This window comes from Lissotriton vulgaris, chromosome 4_1 (genome assembly GCF_964263255.1).
Source record: "Lissotriton vulgaris chromosome 4_1, aLisVul1.2, whole genome shotgun sequence".
NCBI classification, from domain to species: Eukaryota; Metazoa; Chordata; class Amphibia; order Caudata; family Salamandridae; genus Lissotriton; species Lissotriton vulgaris.
In genome coordinates this window covers 2,019,293,184-2,019,311,908 of record NC_141691.1, presented here as the reverse complement: position 1 = coordinate 2,019,311,908, position 18,725 = coordinate 2,019,293,184, and the positions used below count along the sequence as shown (strand labels likewise).

Below are 18,725 nucleotides of genomic sequence, written 5' to 3'. Positions count from 1 at the left end.
CTCACGTGGCACGTCTAGAGCACAGAGATACATCTTCGGGGGTCGATTCTGGCGCTTTATAAATAAATGGGGCAATTCAGGGAGGTCGAGGTAGTATTTGGCATCAAATGATTTTCAGGGACAATAGCTATGCTATGCTTAAGTTTGCACAGTTGCACTTGTAGACCTAACTCCACATACCCCTTACCTTGTTTTACTGGGCGGCAACAGTAATGAAATATCTGTCACTTTACAAAAGCTCACACAATTAAGAGACTCTGGGTACAGTGTATTATGAGGACATGGATTTTGGCTGTGAGGGTATTAACATAAAGGATGACATATGATTATGGATAAAAAAGAAATGAAATATCCGCTCAGCTTTAATTTACTGTTGTGACATGAATTTCTTATTTCACATGTATTCAATCAAAAGTGCGTTCAGAATCTCAAAAAAATAGGAAATAAAAAATGAAGTATCAATCTGCAGACAGTATGGAAACTTCCTGCAAGTGTTCCCGCACCACACTATCCAGCACCGCATACACGTCTTTGCAGGCCTTGCTCGCGGCATCAATCACACGCTCTAAGTGGTCCTCATGTAGGCGGGAGTTCATTTCCAGTAAAGCAATCTGGTCAGTCTTTGGCAGCAGAGCCAGGGCTGCCTGTGGACCACCTGCAGCCTCCTCAACATAGCTCAAGTCTGCGAGTGGCGTGTCCTCAATGAAACCCACTGAAGAGGCACACACGTAGTCACGCATTGGGATGCCAGCGTCCATGATGGCGAGTGTTGCAGCATTTACGCATGCGCAGTAGTTGCCACCATCAGCTTGGAGAATCTAGAAATATGAAGAAAAAAAAATAATCATATCAGATTGATAATCGGGTACCACAATAAATGATTAAGATATAGTGTTATGTATTTCATCTTGTACTAATACTGGAGTAACATGTTCTACTGGGCCTCATTCTATCTGAGGAGTCCATCTTGAAAGGACTTTCTCAACACTATTCAAAGGATTCTTGACCACAAACATCAGATCCTGCAGCAGGCTATTAACCCTTTAATTGCTGCCGTCGGCCAACGGTCGTCACGAGCGCTACCTCCCCAGTGCTGCGCACGACCATTGGCCGACGGGCCAGCATTCGTTCTCCGAACGTTCAGCACTGGGCGCTGAACGTTCGACGCTGGGAACGGGTTAATTGATATCCTTCTTACTGCTGCCTATAACACTATCCTAGCTAACTGGAAGAACACAGCTGTCACTTCCTCCCGCCCCTGGTAATACTGGGCCTCCTTTCTGAGAGGAGCAGATAACACCTCCTTGCAAAACTCCCCTTGGATTTTTCGCAATACATCTCTATGGAACTCCCTTGATAACTATTTTGCCACCTCTAAACCACCATGAAACCCTACTAGGAGTTCTACACCCTACACTCCTATACACCTTCCCTCTCCTGTCTGTCTACAACTCGAATAGTAATTAGAATTGATAACACCTCCTCCCGAAGCCCTGAGCGGAATCTTTAGATGGAAATGAACATACATTCCGAATCACACCTGCATCTAAATGCTCCATAACCACCCCTTGATTTTACCCACCGATACACGTGTTTTGATTCTGTACCTACTAGCGTCCCTTCATTTTCCCTTTATTTAACGCCTATCATTTCATTATACGTCACACCTTATGTATTATGGGTTTATCTAGATATCAGATGATGTTCTGTTCTCATTTGTCACCTGGATTTTGTGCTCTAAACCAGACCTTTAAGCCACAAGGCAACCCTCTAGGAATCTATGCATCAAGACTGTACTTTTTAACAAGCATTTACAATGCAACGGTCTCGCCTTTGCAAAAGTTAGCGCTTTTGGCATTGTAAATGACAAATGTTTTATTTATGTGTTGGTTTTGGAAACAGATAAATAAATGGCATTGTCATGAGCAGTAGAGAGTGAGTAGTAGAGAGAGTAGTAGAGAGAGTAGTAGTGAGTAGTAGAGAGAGTAGTAGTGAGTAGTAGAGAGAGTAGTAGAGAGAGTAGTAGTGAGTAGTAGAGAGTGAGTAGAGAGTAGTGAGTAGTAGAGTGTGTAGTAGTGAGTAGTAGAGTGTGTAGTAGAGAGTAGTAGAGTGTGTAGTAGAGAGTAGTGAGTGTGTAGTAGAGAGTAGTGAGTGTGTAGTAGAGAGTAGTGAGTGTGTAGTAGAGAGTAGTGAGTGTGTAGTAGAGAGTGTGTAGTAGAGAGTGAGCAGTAGAGACTGGTGAGTGTGTAGTAGAGTGGTGAGTGTGTAGTAGAGTGGTGAGTGTGTAGTAGAGTGGTGAGTGTGTAGTAGAGTGTGTAGTAGAGTGTGTAGTAGAGAGTGTGTACTAGAGAGTAGTGAGTGTGTAGTAGAGAGTGTGTAATACAGAATGTGAAGTAGAGAGATTGAAGTAGAGAGATTGAAGTAGAGAGATTGAAGTAGAGAGATTGAAGTAGAGAGATTGAAGTAGAGAGATTGAGGTAGAGAGATTGAATTAGAGAAATTGAGGTAGAGAGATTGAAGTAGAGAGTGTGGAGTAGAGAGTGGAGAGTCTGTAGTAGAGTGTAGTAGAAAGTAGTGAGTGTGTAGTAGAGTAGTAGAGAATGTGTAGTAGAGTAGTAGAGAGTAGTAGAGGGTGTGTAGTAGAGTGTGTAGTAGAGCGTGTGTGTAGCAGAGTGTGTAGTAGAGTGTGTAGTAGAGTGTGTAGTAGAGTGTGTAGTAGAGTGTGTAGTAGAGTGTGTAGTAGAGTGTGTAGTAGAGAGTGTGTAGTAGAGAGTGTGTAGTAGAGAGTGTGTAGTAGAGAGTGTGTAGTAGAGAGTGTGTAGTAGAGAGTGTGTAGTAGAGAGTGTGTAGTAGAGAGTGTGTAGTAGAGAGTGTGTAGTAGAGAGTGTGTAGTAGAGAGTGTGTAGTAGAGAGTGTGTAGTAGAGAGTGTGTAGTAGAGAGAGTGTAGTAGAGTGTGTAGTAGAGTGTGTAGTAGAGTGTGTAGTAGAGTGTGTAGTAGAGTGTGTAGTAGAGTGTGTAGTAGAGTGTGTAGTAAGTAGTGACTGTAGTAGATAGTGTGTAGTAAGTAGTGACTGTAGTAGATAGTGTGTAGTAAGTAGTGACTGTAGTAGATAGTGTCTAGTAGAGAGTGTCTAGTAGAGAGTGTCTAGTAGAGAGTGTCTAGTAGAGAGTGTGTCGAAGAGAGTAGTGGCTGTAGTAGTGAGTGTGTAGTGAGTGTGTAGTAGAGAGTAGTGACTGTAGTAGAGAGTGTGTAGTGAGTGTGTAGTAGAGAGTAGTGACTGTAGTAGAGAGTGTAGTAGTAAGTAGTAGAGAGTAGTGACTGTAGTAGAGTGTGTAGTACAGTGTGTAGTAGAGAGTAGCGACTGTAGTAGAGAGTGTGTAGTAGAGTGTGTAGTAGAGTGTGTAGTAGAGAGTAGAGTGCGTAGCAGAGAGTAGTGACTGTAGTAGAGAGTGTGTAGTAGAGTGTGTAGTAGAGAGTGTGTAGTAGAGTGTAGTAGAGAGTAGAGTGCGTAGCAGAGAGTAGTGACTGTAGTAGAGAGTGTGTAGCAGAATGTGTAGTAGAGAGTAGTGACTGTAGTAGGGAGTGTGTAGTAGAGAGTAGTGACTGTAGTAGAGAGTGTGTAGTAGAGAGTGTGCAGTGATTTGAGTTTTACATCAAATTAAAAACGGGAACGGAACAAACTCATCCTATACATTATTGTGGTAGGTGCCCACGCATATAGGGTTAAATGATGCGTTAGATGCCACAGGTCCCACCAACACGCTTCCTTTATGATAGGAGAATGCCCAACATCGCGGAGATTTGCTCTCTGCTCTTCCCGGATATTTGTATTTTCAAATGTATAATGTTATCCTGCTAAACGAAGACGATGCTCAAACTATAAAAGAAGAGGGTTTCACAGATATGTTAGTCCTTCCGGGCAAACGAAATGACCCAAAGAAAGATCAAGTGACAGTTTAGAGCTCCAAGTGAGTCTTAATAAAATCAGTGTCTGGAACGCATAGCATCAAAAAACGAGCGGGGCATCAAACTGCAGTGTCATTCAATCAAAGCTTCAAGGCTTCTGAGCGCTAGCCGAGAATTATTTTTTGTGAAGCACTAATCACTGTGGAAGGTGCCCCTGCTATCCCAGATGTGAGAAGTCAGTCTGATATGAAAATAAGCAGTATTTGGAATGAATGTATTTGGCAGGGGGAAGGTGGGGCGGCGCAAGACTGTACTGACGAGTGAACAGGAGCCATTTTGTACCGAGTGATTCTGCCTGTGTGCATGTAGACAAACCAGGCAGCAGCATGAGCATGTGATTCGGTAAAATAACAAGCATTTACAATGCAATGGTTTTGCCTTTGTTAAAGTTAAAGCTATTGGCATTGCTCTTGACACTCTGAAGCTCCACTCTGCATTCTGAAGCTCCACTCTCCACTCTGAAGCTCCACTCTCCACTCTGAAGCTCCACTCTCCACTCTGAAGCTCCACTCTGAAGCTCCACTCTGCACTCTGAAGCTCCACTCTGAAGCTCCACTCTGAAGCTCCACTCTGAAGCTCCACTCTGAAGCTCCACTCTGAAGCTCCACTCTGAAGCTCCACTCTGAAGCTCCACTCTGCACTCTGAAGCTCTACTCTGAGGCTCCACTCTGCACTCTGAAGCTCTACTCTGAAGCTCCACTCTGCACTCTGAAGCTCCACTCTGCACTCTGAAGCTCCACTCTGAAGCTCCACTCTGCACTCTGAAGCTCCACTCTGAAGCTCCACTCTGCACTCTGAAGCTCCACTCTGCACTCTGAAGCTCCACTCTGAAGCTCCACTCTGCACTCTGAAGCTCCACTCTGCACTCTGAAGCTCCACTCTGAAGCTCCACTCTCCACTCTGAAGCTCCACTCTGAAGCTCCACTCTCCACTCTGAAGCTCCACTCTGAAGCTCCACTCTCCACTCTGAAGCTCCACTCTGAAGCTCCACTCTCCACTCTGAAGCTCCACTCTGAAGCTCCACTCTGAAGCTCCACTCTGAAGCTCCACTCTGAAGCTCCACTCTGAAGCTCCACTCTGCACTCTGAAGCTCTACTCTGAAGCTCCACTCTGCACTCTGAAGCTCTACTCTGAAGCTCCACTCTGCACTCTGAAGCTCCACTCTGCACTCTGAAGCTCCACTCGGAAGCTCCACTCTGCACTCTGAAGCTCCACTCTGCACTCTGAAGCTCCACTCTGCACTCTGAAGCTCCACTCTGCACTCTGAAGCTCCACTCTGAAGCTCCACTCTGCACTCTGAAGCTCCACTCTGAAGCTCCACTCTGCACTCTGAAGCTCCACTCTGAAGCTCCACTCTGAAGCTCCACTCTGCACTCTGAAGCTCCACTCTGAAGCTCCACTCTGAAGCTCCACTCTGAAGCTCCACTCTGAAGCTCCACTCTGAAGCTCCACTCTGAAGCTCCACTCTGAAGCTCCACTCTGAAGCTCCACTCTGAAGCTCCACTCTGAAGCTCCACTCTGAAGCTCCACTCTGCACTCTGAAGCTCTACTCTGAAGCTCTACTCTGAAGCTCTACTCTGAAGCTCCACTCTGAAGCTCCACTCTGAAGCTCCACTCTGAAGCTCCACTCTGAAGCTCCACTCTGAAGCTCCACTCTGAAGCTCCACTCTGAAGCTCCACTCTGAAGCTCCACTCTGAAGCTCCACTCTGAAGCTCCACTCTGAAGCTCCACTCTGAAGCTCCACTCTGAAGCTCCACTCTGAAGCTCCACTCTGAATCTCCACTCTGAATCTCCACTCTGCACTCTGAAGCTCTACTCTGAAGCTCCACTCTGCACTCTGAAGCTCCACTCTGAAGCTCCACTCTGCACTCTGAAGCTCCACTCTGAAGCTCCACTCTGCACTCTGAAGCTCCACTCTGAAGCTCCACTCTGCACTCTGAAGCTCCACTCTGAAGCTCCACTCTGCACTCTGAAGCTCCACTCTGAAGCTCCACTCTGCACTCTGAAGCTCCACTCTGAAGCTCCACTCTGAAGCTCCACTCGGAAGCTCCACTCTGCACTCTGAAGCTCCACTCGGAAGCTCCACTCTGCACTCTGAAGCTCCACTCGGAAGCTCCACTCTGCACTCTGAAGCTCCACTCTGAAGCTCCACTCTGCACTCTGAAGCTCCACTCTGAAGCTCCACTCTGCACTCTGAAGCTCCACTCTGAAGCTCCACTCTGAAGCTCCACTCTGAAGCTCCACTCTGAAGCTCCACTCTGAAGCTCCACTCTGAAGCTCCACTCTGAAGCTCCACTCTGAAGCTCCACTCTGAAGCTCCACTCTGAAGCTCCACTCTGAAGCTCCACTCTGAAGCTCCACTCTGAAGCTCCACTCTGAAGCTCCACTCTGAAGCTCCACTCTGAAGCTCCACTCTGAAGCTGCACTCTGAAGCTGCACTCTGAAGCTGCACTCTGAAGCTGCACTCTGAAGCTGCACTCTGAAGCTCCACTCTGAAGCTCCACTCTGAAGCTCCACTCTGAAGCTCCACTCTGAAGCTCCACTCTGAAGCTCCACTCTGAAGCTCCACTCTGAAGCTCCACTCTGAAGCTCCACTCTGAAGCTCCACTCTGAAGCTCCACTCTGAAGCTCCACTCTGAAGCTCCACTCTGAAGCTCCACTCTGAAGCTCCACTCTGCACTCTGAACGGTCAGACTCCAAAAATCGGCCCTAATCACAATAGTATTATTTCACCTGCGTGAATATAAGTCTTTGAAATTCTGGCCAGTGGTAATACACACAAGTAATATAAAATTGTTGTTCCAAAGAGCATTAAATGGAAATAAAACAAGTACCAGACCCATTGACGCCTGCACCTTAAAAGTGAAACTGACTGAAGCAAGCGCCAGGGCCACGTTGAAAAACAAGCATTTACAATGCAACGGTCTCGCCTTTGCAAAAGTTAGCGCTTTTGGCATTGTAAATGACAAATGTTTTATTTATGTGTTGGTTTTGGAAACAGATAAATAAATGGCATTGTCATGAGCAGTAGAGAGTGAGTAGTAGAGAGTGAGTAGTAGAGAGAGTAGTAGAGAGAGTAGTAGTGAGTAGTAGAGAGAGTAGTAGTGAGTAGTAGAGAGTGAGTAGAGAGTAGTAAGAGAGTAGTGAGTGTGTAGTAGAGAGTAGTGAGTGTGTAGTAGAGAGTAGTGAGTGTGTAGTAGAGAGTAGTGAGTGTGTAGTAGAGACTAGTGAGTGTGTAGTAGAGACTAGTGAGTGTGTAGTAGAGACTAGTGAGTGTGTAGTAGAGTGGTGAGTGTGTAGTAGAGTGGTGAGTGTGTAGTAGAGTGGTGAGTGTGTAGTAGAGTGTGTAGTAGAGTGTAGGAGAATGTGTAGTAGGGAGTGTAGTAGAGTGTGTAGTAGAGAGTGTGTACTAGAGAGTAGTGAGTGTGTAGTAGAGAGTGTGTAATACAGAATGTGAAGTAGAGAGATTGAAGTAGAGAGATTGAAGTAGAGAGATTGAGGTAGAGAGATTGAATTAGAGAGATTGAAGTAGAGAGTGTGGAGTAGAGAGTGGAGAGTCTGTAGTAGAGTGTAGTAGAAAGTAGTGAGTGTGTAGTAGAGTAGTAGAGAATGTGTAGTAGAGTAGTAGAGAGTAGTAGAGGGTGTGTAGTAGAGTGTGTAGTAGAGCGTGTGTGTAGCAGAGTGTGTAGCAGAGTGTAGTAGAGCGTGTAGTGTAGAGCGTGTAGTGTAGAGTGTGTAGTAGAGAGTGTGTAGTAGAGAGTGTGTAATGTAGAGTGTGTAGTAGAGTGTGTAGTAGAGTGTGTAGTAGAGTGTGTAGTAGAGTGTGTAGTAGAGTGTGTAGTAGAGTGTGTAGTAGAGTGTGTAGTAGAGAGTGTCTAGTATAGAGTGTGTCGAAGAGAGTAGTGGCTGTAGTAGTGAGTGTGTAGTGAGTGTGTAGTAGAGTGTGTAGTAGAGAGTAGTGACTGTAGTAGAGAGTGTGTAGTAGTGTGTAGTAGAGAGTAGTGACTGTAGTAGAGTGTAGTACAGTGTGTAGTAGAGAGTAGTGACTGTAGTAGATAGTGTGTAGTAGAGAGTGTCTAGTATAGAGTGTGTCGAAGAGAGTAGTGGCTGTAGTAGTGAGTGTGTAGTGAGTGTGTAGTAGAGAGTAGTGACTGTAGTAGAGAGTGTGTAGTAGTGTGTAGTAGAGAGTAGTGACTGTAGTAGAGTGTGTAGTACAGTGTGTAGTAGAGAGTAGCGACTGTAGTAGAGTGTGTAGTAGAGTGTGTAGTAGAGAGTGTGTAGTAGAGTGTGTAGTAGCGAGTAGAGTGCGTAGCAGAGAGTAGTGACTGTAGTAGAGAGTGTGTAGTAGAGTGTGTAGTAGAGAGTGTGTAGTAGAGTGTATTAGAGAGTAGAGTGCGTAGCAGAGAGTAGTGACTGTAGTAGAGAGTGTGTAGCAGAATGTGTAGTAGAGAGTAGTGACTGTAGTAGGGAGTGTGTAGTAGAGAGTAGTGACTGTAGTAGAGAGTGTGTAGTAGAGAGTGTGCAGTGATTTGAGTTTTACATCAAATTAAAAACGGGAACGGAACAAACTCATCCTATACATTATTGTGGTAGGTGCCCACGCGTATAGGGTTAAATGATGTGTTAGATGCCACAGGTCCCACCAACACGCTTCCTTTATGATAGGAGAATGCCCAACATCGCGGAGATTTGCTCTCTGCTCTTCCCGGATATTTGTATTTTCAAATGTATAATGTTATCCTGCTAAACGAAGACGATGCTCAAACTATAAAAGAAGAGGGTTTCACAGATATGTTAGTCCTTCCGGGCAAACGAAATGACCCAAAGAAAGATCAAGTGACAGTTTAGAGCTCCAAGTGAGTCTTAATAAAATCAGTGTCTGGAACGCATAGCATCAAAAAACGAGCGGGGCATCAAACTGCAGTGTCATTCAATCAAAGCTTCAAGGCTTCTGAGCGCTAGCCGAGAATTATTTTTTGTGAAGCACTAATCACTGTGGAAGGTGCCCCTGCTATCCCAGATGTGAGAAGTCAGTCTGATATGAAAATAAGCAGTATTTGGAATAAATGTATTTGGCAGGGGGAAGGTGGGGCGGCGCAAGACCGTACTGACGAGTGAACAGGAGCCATTTTGTACCGAGTGATTCTGCCTGTGTGCATGTAGACAAACCAGGCAGCAGCATGAGCATGTGATTCGGTAAAATAATAAGCATTTACAATGCAATGGTTTTGCCTTTGTTAAAGTTAGAGCTGTTGGCATTGCTCTTGACACTCTGAAGCTCCACTCTGCATTCTGAAGCTCCACTCTGCACTCTGAAGCTCCACTCTGCACTCTGAAGCTCCACTCTGCACTCTGAAGCTCCACTCTGCACTCTGAAGCTCCACTCTGCACTCTGAAGCTCCACTCTGAAGCTGCACTCTGCCCTCTGAAGCTCCACTCTGAAGCTGCACTCTGAAGCTGCACTCTGCCCTCTGAAGCTCCACTCTGAAGCTGCACTCTGAAGCTGCACTCTGCCCTCTGAAGCTGCACTCTGAAGCTGCACTCTGCCCTCTGAAGCTGCACTCTGAAGCTGCACTCTGCCCTCTGAAGCTGCACTCTGAAGCTGCACTCTGCCCTCTGAAGCTGCACTCTGAAGCTGCACTCTGAAGCTCCACTCTGCCCTCTGAAGCTGCACTCTGAAGCTCCACTCTGCCCTCTGAAGCTCCACTCTGAAGCTCCACTCTGCCCTCTGAAGCTGCCCTCTGAAGCTCCACTCTGAAGCTCCACTCTGCCCTCTGAAGCTGCCCTCTGAAGCTCCACTCTGAAGCTCCACTCTGCCCTCTGAAGCTGCCCTCTGAAGCTCCACTCTGAAGCTCCACTCTGCCCTCTGAAGCTGCCCTCTGAAGCTCCACTCTGAAGCTCCACTCTGCCCTCTGAAGCTGCCCTCTGAAGCTCCACTCTGAAGCTCCACTCTGCCCTCTGAAGCTGCCCTCTGAAGCTCCACTCTGAAGCTCCACTCTGCCCTCTGAAGCTGCCCTCTGAAGCTCCACTCTGAAGCTGCACTCTGCACTCTGAAGCTCCACTCTGAATCTGAACTCTGAAGCTCCACTCTGAATCTGCACTCTGCAGCTCCACTCTGCACTCTGAAGCTCCACTCTGCACTCTGAAGCTCCACTCTGCACTCTGAAGCTCCACTCTGCACTCTGCAGCTCCACTCTGAAGCTCCACTCTGAAGCTCCACTTTGAAGCTCCACTCTGAATCTGAACTCTGAAGCTCCACTCTGAATCTGCACTCTGCAGCTCCACTCTGCACTCTGAAGCTCCACTCTGCACTCTGAAGCTCCACTCTGAAGCTCCACTCTGAAGCTCCACTCTGAAGCTCCACTCTGAAGCTCCACTCTGAAGCTCCACTCTGAAGCTCCACTCTGAAGCTCCACTCTGAAGCTCCACTCTGAAGCTCCACTCTGAAGCTCCACTCTGAAGCTCCACTCTGAAGCTCCACTCTGAAGCTCCACTCTGAAGCTCCACTCTGAAGCTCCACTCTGAAGCTCCACTCTGAAGCTCCACTCTGAAGCTGCACTCTGAAGCTGCACTCTGAAGCTGCACTCTGAAGCTGCACTCTGAAGCTGCACTCTGAAGCTGCACTCTGAAGCTGCACTCTGAAGCTGCACTCTGAAGCTGCACTCTGAAGCTGCACTCTGAAGCTGCACTCTGAAGCTGCACTCTGAAGCTGCACTCTGAAGCTGCACTCTGAAGCTGCACTCTGAAGCTGCACTCTGAAGCTCCACTCTGAAGCTCCACTCTGAAGCTCCACTCTGAAGCTCCACTCTGAAGCTCCACTCTGAAGCTCTGAAGCTCCACTCTGAAGCTCCACTCTGAAGCTCCACTCTGAAGCTCCACTCTGAAGCTCCACTCTGCACTCTGAAGCTCCACTCTGCACTCTGAAGCTCCACTCTGCACTCTGAATCTCCACTCTGCACTCTGAATCTCCACTCTGCACTCTGAAGCTCCACTCTGAAGCTCTACTCTGAAGCTCCACTCTCCACTCTGAAGCTCCACTCTGAAGCTCCACTCTCCACTCTGAAGCTCCACTCTGCACTCTGAAGCTGCCCTCTGAAGCTCCACTCTGAAGCTGCACTCTGCACTCTGAAGCTCCACTCTGAATCTGAACTCTGAAGCTCCACTCTGAATCTGCACTCTGCAGCTCCACTCTGCACTCTGAATCTCCACTCTGCACTCTGAAGCTCCACTCTGAAGCTCCACTCTGAAGCTCCACTCTGAAGCTCCACTCTGAAGCTCCACTCTGAAGCTCCACTCTGAAGCTCCACTCTGAAGCTCCACTCTGAAGCTCCACTCTGAAGCTCCACTCTGAAGCTCCACTCTGAAGCTCCACTCTGAAGCTCCACTCTCCACTCTGAAGCTCCACTCTCCACTCTGAAGCTCTACTCTGAAGCTCCACTCTCCACTCTGAAGCTCCACTCTCCACTCTGAAGCTCCACTCTCCACTCTGAAGCTCCACTCTCTACTCTCCACTCTGAAGCTCCACTCTCCACTCTCCACTCTGAAGCTCCACTCTGAAGCTCCACTCTGAAGCTCCACTCTGAAGCTCTACTCTGAAGCTCCACTCTGAAGCTCCACTCTGAAGCTCCACTCTGAAGCTCCACTCTGAAGCTCCACTCTGAAGCTCCACTCTGAAGCTCCACTCTGAAGCTCCACTCTGAAGCTCCACTCTGAAGCTCCACTCTGAAGCTCCACTCTGAAGCTCCACTCTGAAGCTCCACTCTGAAGCTCCACTCTGAAGCTCCACTCTGAAGCTCCACTCTGAAGCTCCACTCTGAAGCTCCACTCGGAAGCTCCACTCGGAAGCTCCACTCGGAAGCTCCACTCGGAAGCTCCACTCTCCACTCTGAAGCTCCACTCTGCACTCTGAAGCTCCACTCTCTACTCTGAAGCTCCACTCTCTACTCTGAAGCTCCACTCTCCACTCTGAAGCTCCACTCTCCACTCTGAAGCTCCACTCTCTACTCTGAAGCTCCACTCTCCACTCTGAAGCTCCACTCTCCACTCTGAAGCTCCACTCTCCACTCTGAAGCTCCACTCTGAAGCTCCACTCTCCACTCTGAAGCTCCACTCTCCACTCTGAAGCTCCACTCTCCACTCTGAAGCTCCACTCTCCACTCTGAAGCTCCACTCTCCACTCTGAAGCTCTACTCTGAAGCTCCACTCTCCACTCTGAAGCTCCACTCTCCACTCTGAAGCTCCACTCTGCACTCTGAAGCTCCACTCGGAAGCTCCACTCGGAAGCTCCACTCGGAAGCTCCACTCGGAAGCTCCACTCGGAAGCTCCACTCGGAAGCTCCACTCGGAAGCTCCACTCGGAAGCTCCACTCGGAAGCTCCACTCTGAAGCTCCACTCTGAAGCTCCACTCTGAAGCTCCACTCTGAAGCTCCACTCTGAAGCTCCACTCTGAAGCTCCACTCTGAAGCTCCACTCTGAAGCTCCACTCTGAAGCTCCACTCTGAAGCTCCACTCTGAAGCTCCACTCTGAAGCTCCACTCTGAAGCTCCACTCTGAAGCTCCACTCTGCACTCAGACTCCAAAAATCGGCCCTAATCACAATAGTATTATTTCACCTGCGTGAATATAAGTCTTTGAAATTCTGGCCAGTGGTAATACACACAAGTAATATAAAATTGTTGTTCCAAAGAGCATTAAATGGAAATAAAACAAGTACCAGACCCATTGACGCCTGCACCTTAAAAGTGAAACTGACTGAAGCAAGCGCCCGGGCCACGTTGAAAAAAAAAGCCACACACATTAGATGCAGTCAAGGCGCGCTCACGAGGTCAGAAGGCACTCCACATGAACAACTACCAGACACATTGTTTCATTTCACTTTGAAAGTGCAGGCCTCAAAGTGAAACTGACTAAAGGAAGCGCAGGGCCCATTAGATGCAGTCAAGGCGCGCTCACGAGGTCAAATCTCCAAAGGAGAAGCTCGTGACAGCCTGACTACAGCAGAAAAAGCTCGTAACAGTCTGATGTCCACAATATTCCCAGAAAAGTGGCAACATAAGTTGTCTCGCATAGACAGCAAAAGCTTCGCTTTTGCTTTCGTCTAGGCGAGACCTAAAAAAGCCACACACATTAGATGCAGTCAAGGTGCGCTCACGAGGTCAGAAGGCACTCCACATGAACAACTACCAGACACATTGTTACATTTCACTTTGAAAGTGCTTCAAAGTGAAACTGACTAAAGGAAGCACACGGCCCATTAGATGCAGTCAAGGCGCGCTCACGAGGTCAAATCTCCAAAGGAGAAGCTCGTGACAGCCTGACTACAGCAGAAAAAGCTCGTAACAGTCTGATGTCCACAATATTCCCAGAAAAGTGGCAACATAAGTTGTCTCGCATAGACAGCAAAAGCTTCGCTTTTGCTTTCGTCTAGGCGAGACCTAAAAAGGACCCTTGTGCTATTGGTCTGTTCTTTCTCCCTGCCTATTTGTTTTTGGAGAACTGCTCAATAAAATACTCCTGAGCCTCTGACTTTCCATTAAACAAGGGAATACCCAGAACATCTGGAAGAAAAAAAAAAACAGGAATTGGGCGGTTTTAATGTACTTATACACTTGCAGCGTTTGCCACATAATCCACTTTGAAAAAGGTTAGTTAGCTAGTCACTAGTCGACTGTTTGCTGTAATTAGGTTATGCTGTCCAAACAGTGAAAAAGTCCTCATTTCAAGGGCCGTATGCTGAGCACAGAAGACAACATCTTATTTCCTCGAATTGCATTGAGGCTGGTAAGAAAGAATGATTCCTTATTGGCCATACATTTTTATAAGTATTAACAGAGATGGGGGTTAACATCATAGAAACTGCCCTCACAGCAGCATTCATTTCAAAACAGCCATCATATGAAATGTACTATAATGTTCTGCAGAACTATTTCTAATAAAAAGAGGTGCTGCATAAGTTGCTTTTCCTTTATGCATAGATTAGTATTCCCTATTGCATAATTTGAACTATGACTGCTGCCTTATGCCTATGGCACCGCCAATATCCAAGCAGAATATTGGCAACTTTGGAGTTCTAATCAATGCCGCCTTATTTTCCCCATCGACAGAATTCAAAATATCCCAAACATTGCAGTATCGCACATGCCTCCTGTTCGGGATTCTCCGTTTCTTTTCAACAAGCTTGAGCATGACAATCTTGAACTAAGATCTAAGCAAGATTTCCTTCAAGACCATAGGCTCAGTGCAGAGTGCTAAACCATCTTGTCAGACTCGTCTTAGGCCTGAAGATCTTCACCCTCAATACGTCTTTTCTAACTATACACTGGCTCTGAGAAAGAATTTAAAAGTGCTCTCCAAGCACATAAAATAGTGAACATGTGTGCCACTAGACTGTTGTTCCCTACCAAGCAATCGCAGAACTCCAGCAGCTCAACCAAACAAGCTTATCTTTAGCTGGTACAATGCAAGCATTTTGACACGTGGTCCTACTTGGCTGACACACTGCAGAGCACAAAAAAACTCTGTAAAGCCCGGAGCCTATTGAAGGATGATATTCCTTTTCATCACAATAATCACATAGGAACCTCCCTAGATGTTTCCCTGAGACCCAAGCTGGTAGTGAAGTTTTTACCAGGACTATGGGGATAGGAACAAACAAAGCATGTAAAATTACTGCTTCAGTGGTGTTTGGATGACTGTGACCAATGGGGACATAAGAGGTACTATTTAAAGTTCTCTCTGCTGCATAAAATGCATAATTTGCTATTCCATAATAAAGCAAAACGTTGGCAAAATTATGCAAAATGCAAATCTGTAATTTGACACAGTTTTAGTGCAAAATACACCTACGCATCTAGTTTTGTCGATGACACACTGCGTGCTAAAAAAAAGTCCAAACAAAATAGAATCGTAGCAAACAGCGATTTGTATTCTTATTTTTCCTAAGTTCGCTGTAAAAAAAGCTTATTGCAAATGGTACATATTTATGCGAAAGTGGTGTAAAGGCATAAGTTTGTGATTTTCGCATATCAAGCTTAACTAAAATTCCCAATATTACACCAGAGTAATTTAAATTTTGCCCAGTCCTGGTCTGGGGTCTTCCACTTCAACTAGTGCCTTCAAAACGGTCAGTAGTTTTAATATTGTTAGTAGGTGCATTGACGCAGAAGAACAAGGTTCTGCGACAAAAACACAGATTCTGGCAATCAGACCAGTCAAGGTCAAAGGCCTTAGCACTATAGTTATTTCTAAAGGAGGAAGGGTTTAGTACAGAAGAGAAGTGAGGAATGTAAACATAATTGATGCCTTCAAAAGCTTATGTCCTGTTTCTTAGGCAGCAGGTACAGCACATGCCATTTTTATATTTCAACAAATGAGGAAGGTCATTGCTTGACTGATCGATCAAGAAGTACTTGGTGGCGATCGACTGGGTGAGAGTTCATAAGAGGTGGCAGGGTGCAATTCAACTCTTAAACAACAGCCAAAATGGGAAATTATCCCTCTAGTAGAGAATAGTAGGTTTGAAGTATTACAGGAATTTTCATCCATCACAAATCCATAAGAAAGCTGAGAAGACCGTTGAACTATATGGTACCAAATGGCAGAAGAACCAAGAACTGCATCCGTATCAGTGGCCCCCTGTGCCATCCCCTCTGCACCCTATCTTCTGCTAGCAGCAGATACTGCAAAAATAATTATTTCTGATCGCAGACTTTAAGGACATATTTCCTAGGTAGTCCAGCAATGCAGTTTTTATCTTATCTTCACTTCATAGAAATATTTCTTCCAACACACCACTGAGGCAAGCAGTTTCACCAGTGTTGCAATTTTTTTTTATATCTACCAGTCATACAAATGATTTCAGAATCAAGGGGATCCAGAAAGTGTTATTAATGTGAATCTACAGGAAAGGAGTTAGAAACTTCTCTCAGCTAGCTTTGGCCTTAATGAACGTGCTCAGTATTTCTAGCTGGAAACCAGACTGCCGATCGGGGTTTTGCTCGGCTAATGCCTGACCTAGGTTTTATTGCGATTGCCCCAGATAACTCGGCCAAGAAAACAAGTTTAAGCAGTTCTAAATCCACAAGGTGCATATGGCAAACTTCCTCTAACTACGCCAGAAGTCTTTCTCTCGCAAACCACAGCCACACCACTACAAAAATGATCAGCAATGTTTCCTAAAGATTTAAAACATTTTTCCCCAATTGAATCTTTTTGGAAAGAAAGCCTCATAATGCTATTCCTTTCATTGCGGCGTTTGGACAAAAGAGATCTGGGTCAAATTAGTACTTTTTGAGCTATGGGTGTTATAAGACTACAAAACAAAGAAGGGCAAACCAACAAAAAGCAAGTAGGGCTGAAGTTCTGGCTCAGAGGCGGGCCTACAACGCATACATGGAACAGTCAGGCATGCCAAAAGCTTTACAAAAGTGGTACTAGTTGTGTAACTGTATTTCTTGCTGTGCACCAGCACACACAAGAGGAGCAATGTTTCATAAGCTTAGCAAAGGAGAGGACCATTTATAAAAGTATGTTCGGTACTTCGCACAGTTTCAATTTCTCGACATTCCAACTTCCCAGATTCTTCCTAAGCCTGTGTTACTTCGACATAAATGATCCTCTAACTTTCAACCCACCTGGACGTATATATCAATCTGTGAGCGGGGATACAGCTGTGTCAAGATGGCAGCCTCAAATGTCTGCTTCAAGTGCAGAGTCATCTCGCTGGACCTGCGGTCTCCATGCGGCCGGCGCTTGCGCTCAGCGGTACTGAAAGTGGCCATGCTGAATTGACAATTCACCACCGCTTTGTCATGGAGTGTTTTGCTTCGGGATCCTCGGATCTGGTAAACATATTTTGGGGGTGGGGGGGGGGGAGGAGAAGGACACATGAATCATGTTAATCCAACATACAGGATACATTCACATACAGAGAAATGGTGTGGGAGTAATTTACAGTCAGTTGCTATCTTATAATATTGCCTGCCCATGACCTCAGGGACCAACACTGGACAATCCTACCCTACAACTAACCTACTGAGCAACACATCGGACGCAGAGAACGCAATGAATGATATGGAGAAAATCTGGAAAGAATGCATCATCCTGTACAACACTGGCTTGAGATACATCACATTATACATTTGATCCATCCGGAGTGAAATTTAGCCCCAAAACATAGTAAAGAAGTTTACATTGCAACATGGAGATTTTAACAATTTGGATTATTAGTTAATGGGGTAAATACCCAGGTCAAGTACCAATTGGAGTCCTTGAAAGGGTAAAGCAATAAAGTCACTAAATAAAACTGCACTCACGTCCATGGTAGCTGTGGCACAGAGCAGCCAGGCTTAACTTGGAGGCAATGTATAACGTATTTACGCAGCACTAAAGCAGTAATAAGTTTGTAGGAAAATGCCTCGTTTTAGGTTGAGCCTACAGCTGCTAGTTTGGCATCTTGCATTGTGTCGCACGAGACATGGGTTGATTTGTACCAGGCAGAGGCTGGTCAGTGACCGTGAGATATGAAACAATTTCCCAGTAAAAGAGCCCATACAAAGCTTCCCATTCGCAACACTTTTTTTTTTAGAGCTTATTACTGGCGGTGAAAAGTTGCTGTGAGCCTACTGACTTGGTTTTGGTGTCAAATACTCCAGGGCACAAATTATTATAACATTTTCAAAATGTATCTGTAGAATGTGTTCAGTTCCTATTGTTTTATGAATTTTTACTCTTTTGTGCCATCTTACACCTCACTCCTGCTGTCTCACAAACTCCTCTCCTTCCTTGTGCCTCACGCTGCTCTTCTCCTCCTCACTCGACTCCCTTATGACAAACACTGCTCTTCTCCTCACTCTCCTTCCTTGTGCCTCATGCTGCTCTTTTCCTCACTCTCCTTCCATGTGCCTCACGCTGCTCTTCTCTCGCCAGCATGCTGCACAAGGATGGAGAGAGGAGAATAGCAGCGTGCTGCACAAGGATGCTCTTCTCCTCTCTCCATCCTTGTGCCGCACAGGGCTGTTCTCCTCACTCGCCATCTTTGTGTGCCGCACGGGGCTCTTCGCATCGCTCTCCTTCCTTGTGCTGCCTGCTGCTCTTCTCCTAACTCTCCTTCCTTGTGCCTCCTGCTGCTCTTCTCCACTCTCCTTCCTTGTGCCTCCTGCTGCTCTTCTCCACTCTCCTTCCTTGTGCCTCCGGCTGCTCTTCTCCAATCTCCTCCCTTGTCCCTCCTGCTGATCTTCTCCGCTCTCCTTCCTTGTCACTCCTGCTGCTCTTCTCCGCTCTCCTTCCTTGTGCCTCCGGCTGTTCTTCTCTACAATCTCCTTCCTCGTGCCTCCTGCTACTCTTCTAACTCTCCTTCCTTGTGCCTCTTGCTGCTCTACTCCGCTCTCCTTCCTTGTGCCTCCTGCTGCTCTTCTCCGCTCTCCTTCCTTGGGCCTCCTGCTGCTGTTCTCCACTCTCCTTCCTTGTGCCTCCTGCTGTTCTTCTCCGCTCTCCTTCCTTGTGCCTCCTGCTGCTCTTCTCCACTCTCCTCCCTTGTCACTCCTGCTGCTCTTCTCCACTCTCCTTCCTTGTGTCTCCGGATGTTCTTCTCTACAATCTCCTTCCTCGTGCCTCCTGCTACTCTTCTAACTCTCCTTCCTTGTGCCTCTTGCTGTTCTTTTAACTCTCCTTCCTTGCGCCTCCTGCTGCTCTACTCTGCTCTCCTTCCTTGTGCCTCCTGCTGCTCCTCTCCACTCTCCTTCCTTGGGCCTCCTGC

At 46.6% G+C, this 18,725-nt stretch overlaps 1 protein-coding gene across 1 annotated transcript in view; it reads right to left on the bottom strand.

Moving 5' to 3' along the window:
* Window positions 1-344: 344 nt before the first annotated feature.
* Window positions 345-18,725, bottom strand: part of EXOSC4 (exosome component 4) — a 31,300-nt gene continuing 12,919 nt past the window's right edge. The window contains exons 2-3 of the mRNA XM_086966425.1: window positions 16,603-16,809; window positions 345-818 (exon numbers count right to left, since the gene is read on the bottom strand). Of these exons, the coding sequence (XP_086822551.1) occupies window positions 459-818; window positions 16,603-16,809 (567 nt within the window). The 3' untranslated portion in view covers window positions 345-458. The remainder of the gene's footprint in view (window positions 819-16,602; window positions 16,810-18,725) is intronic.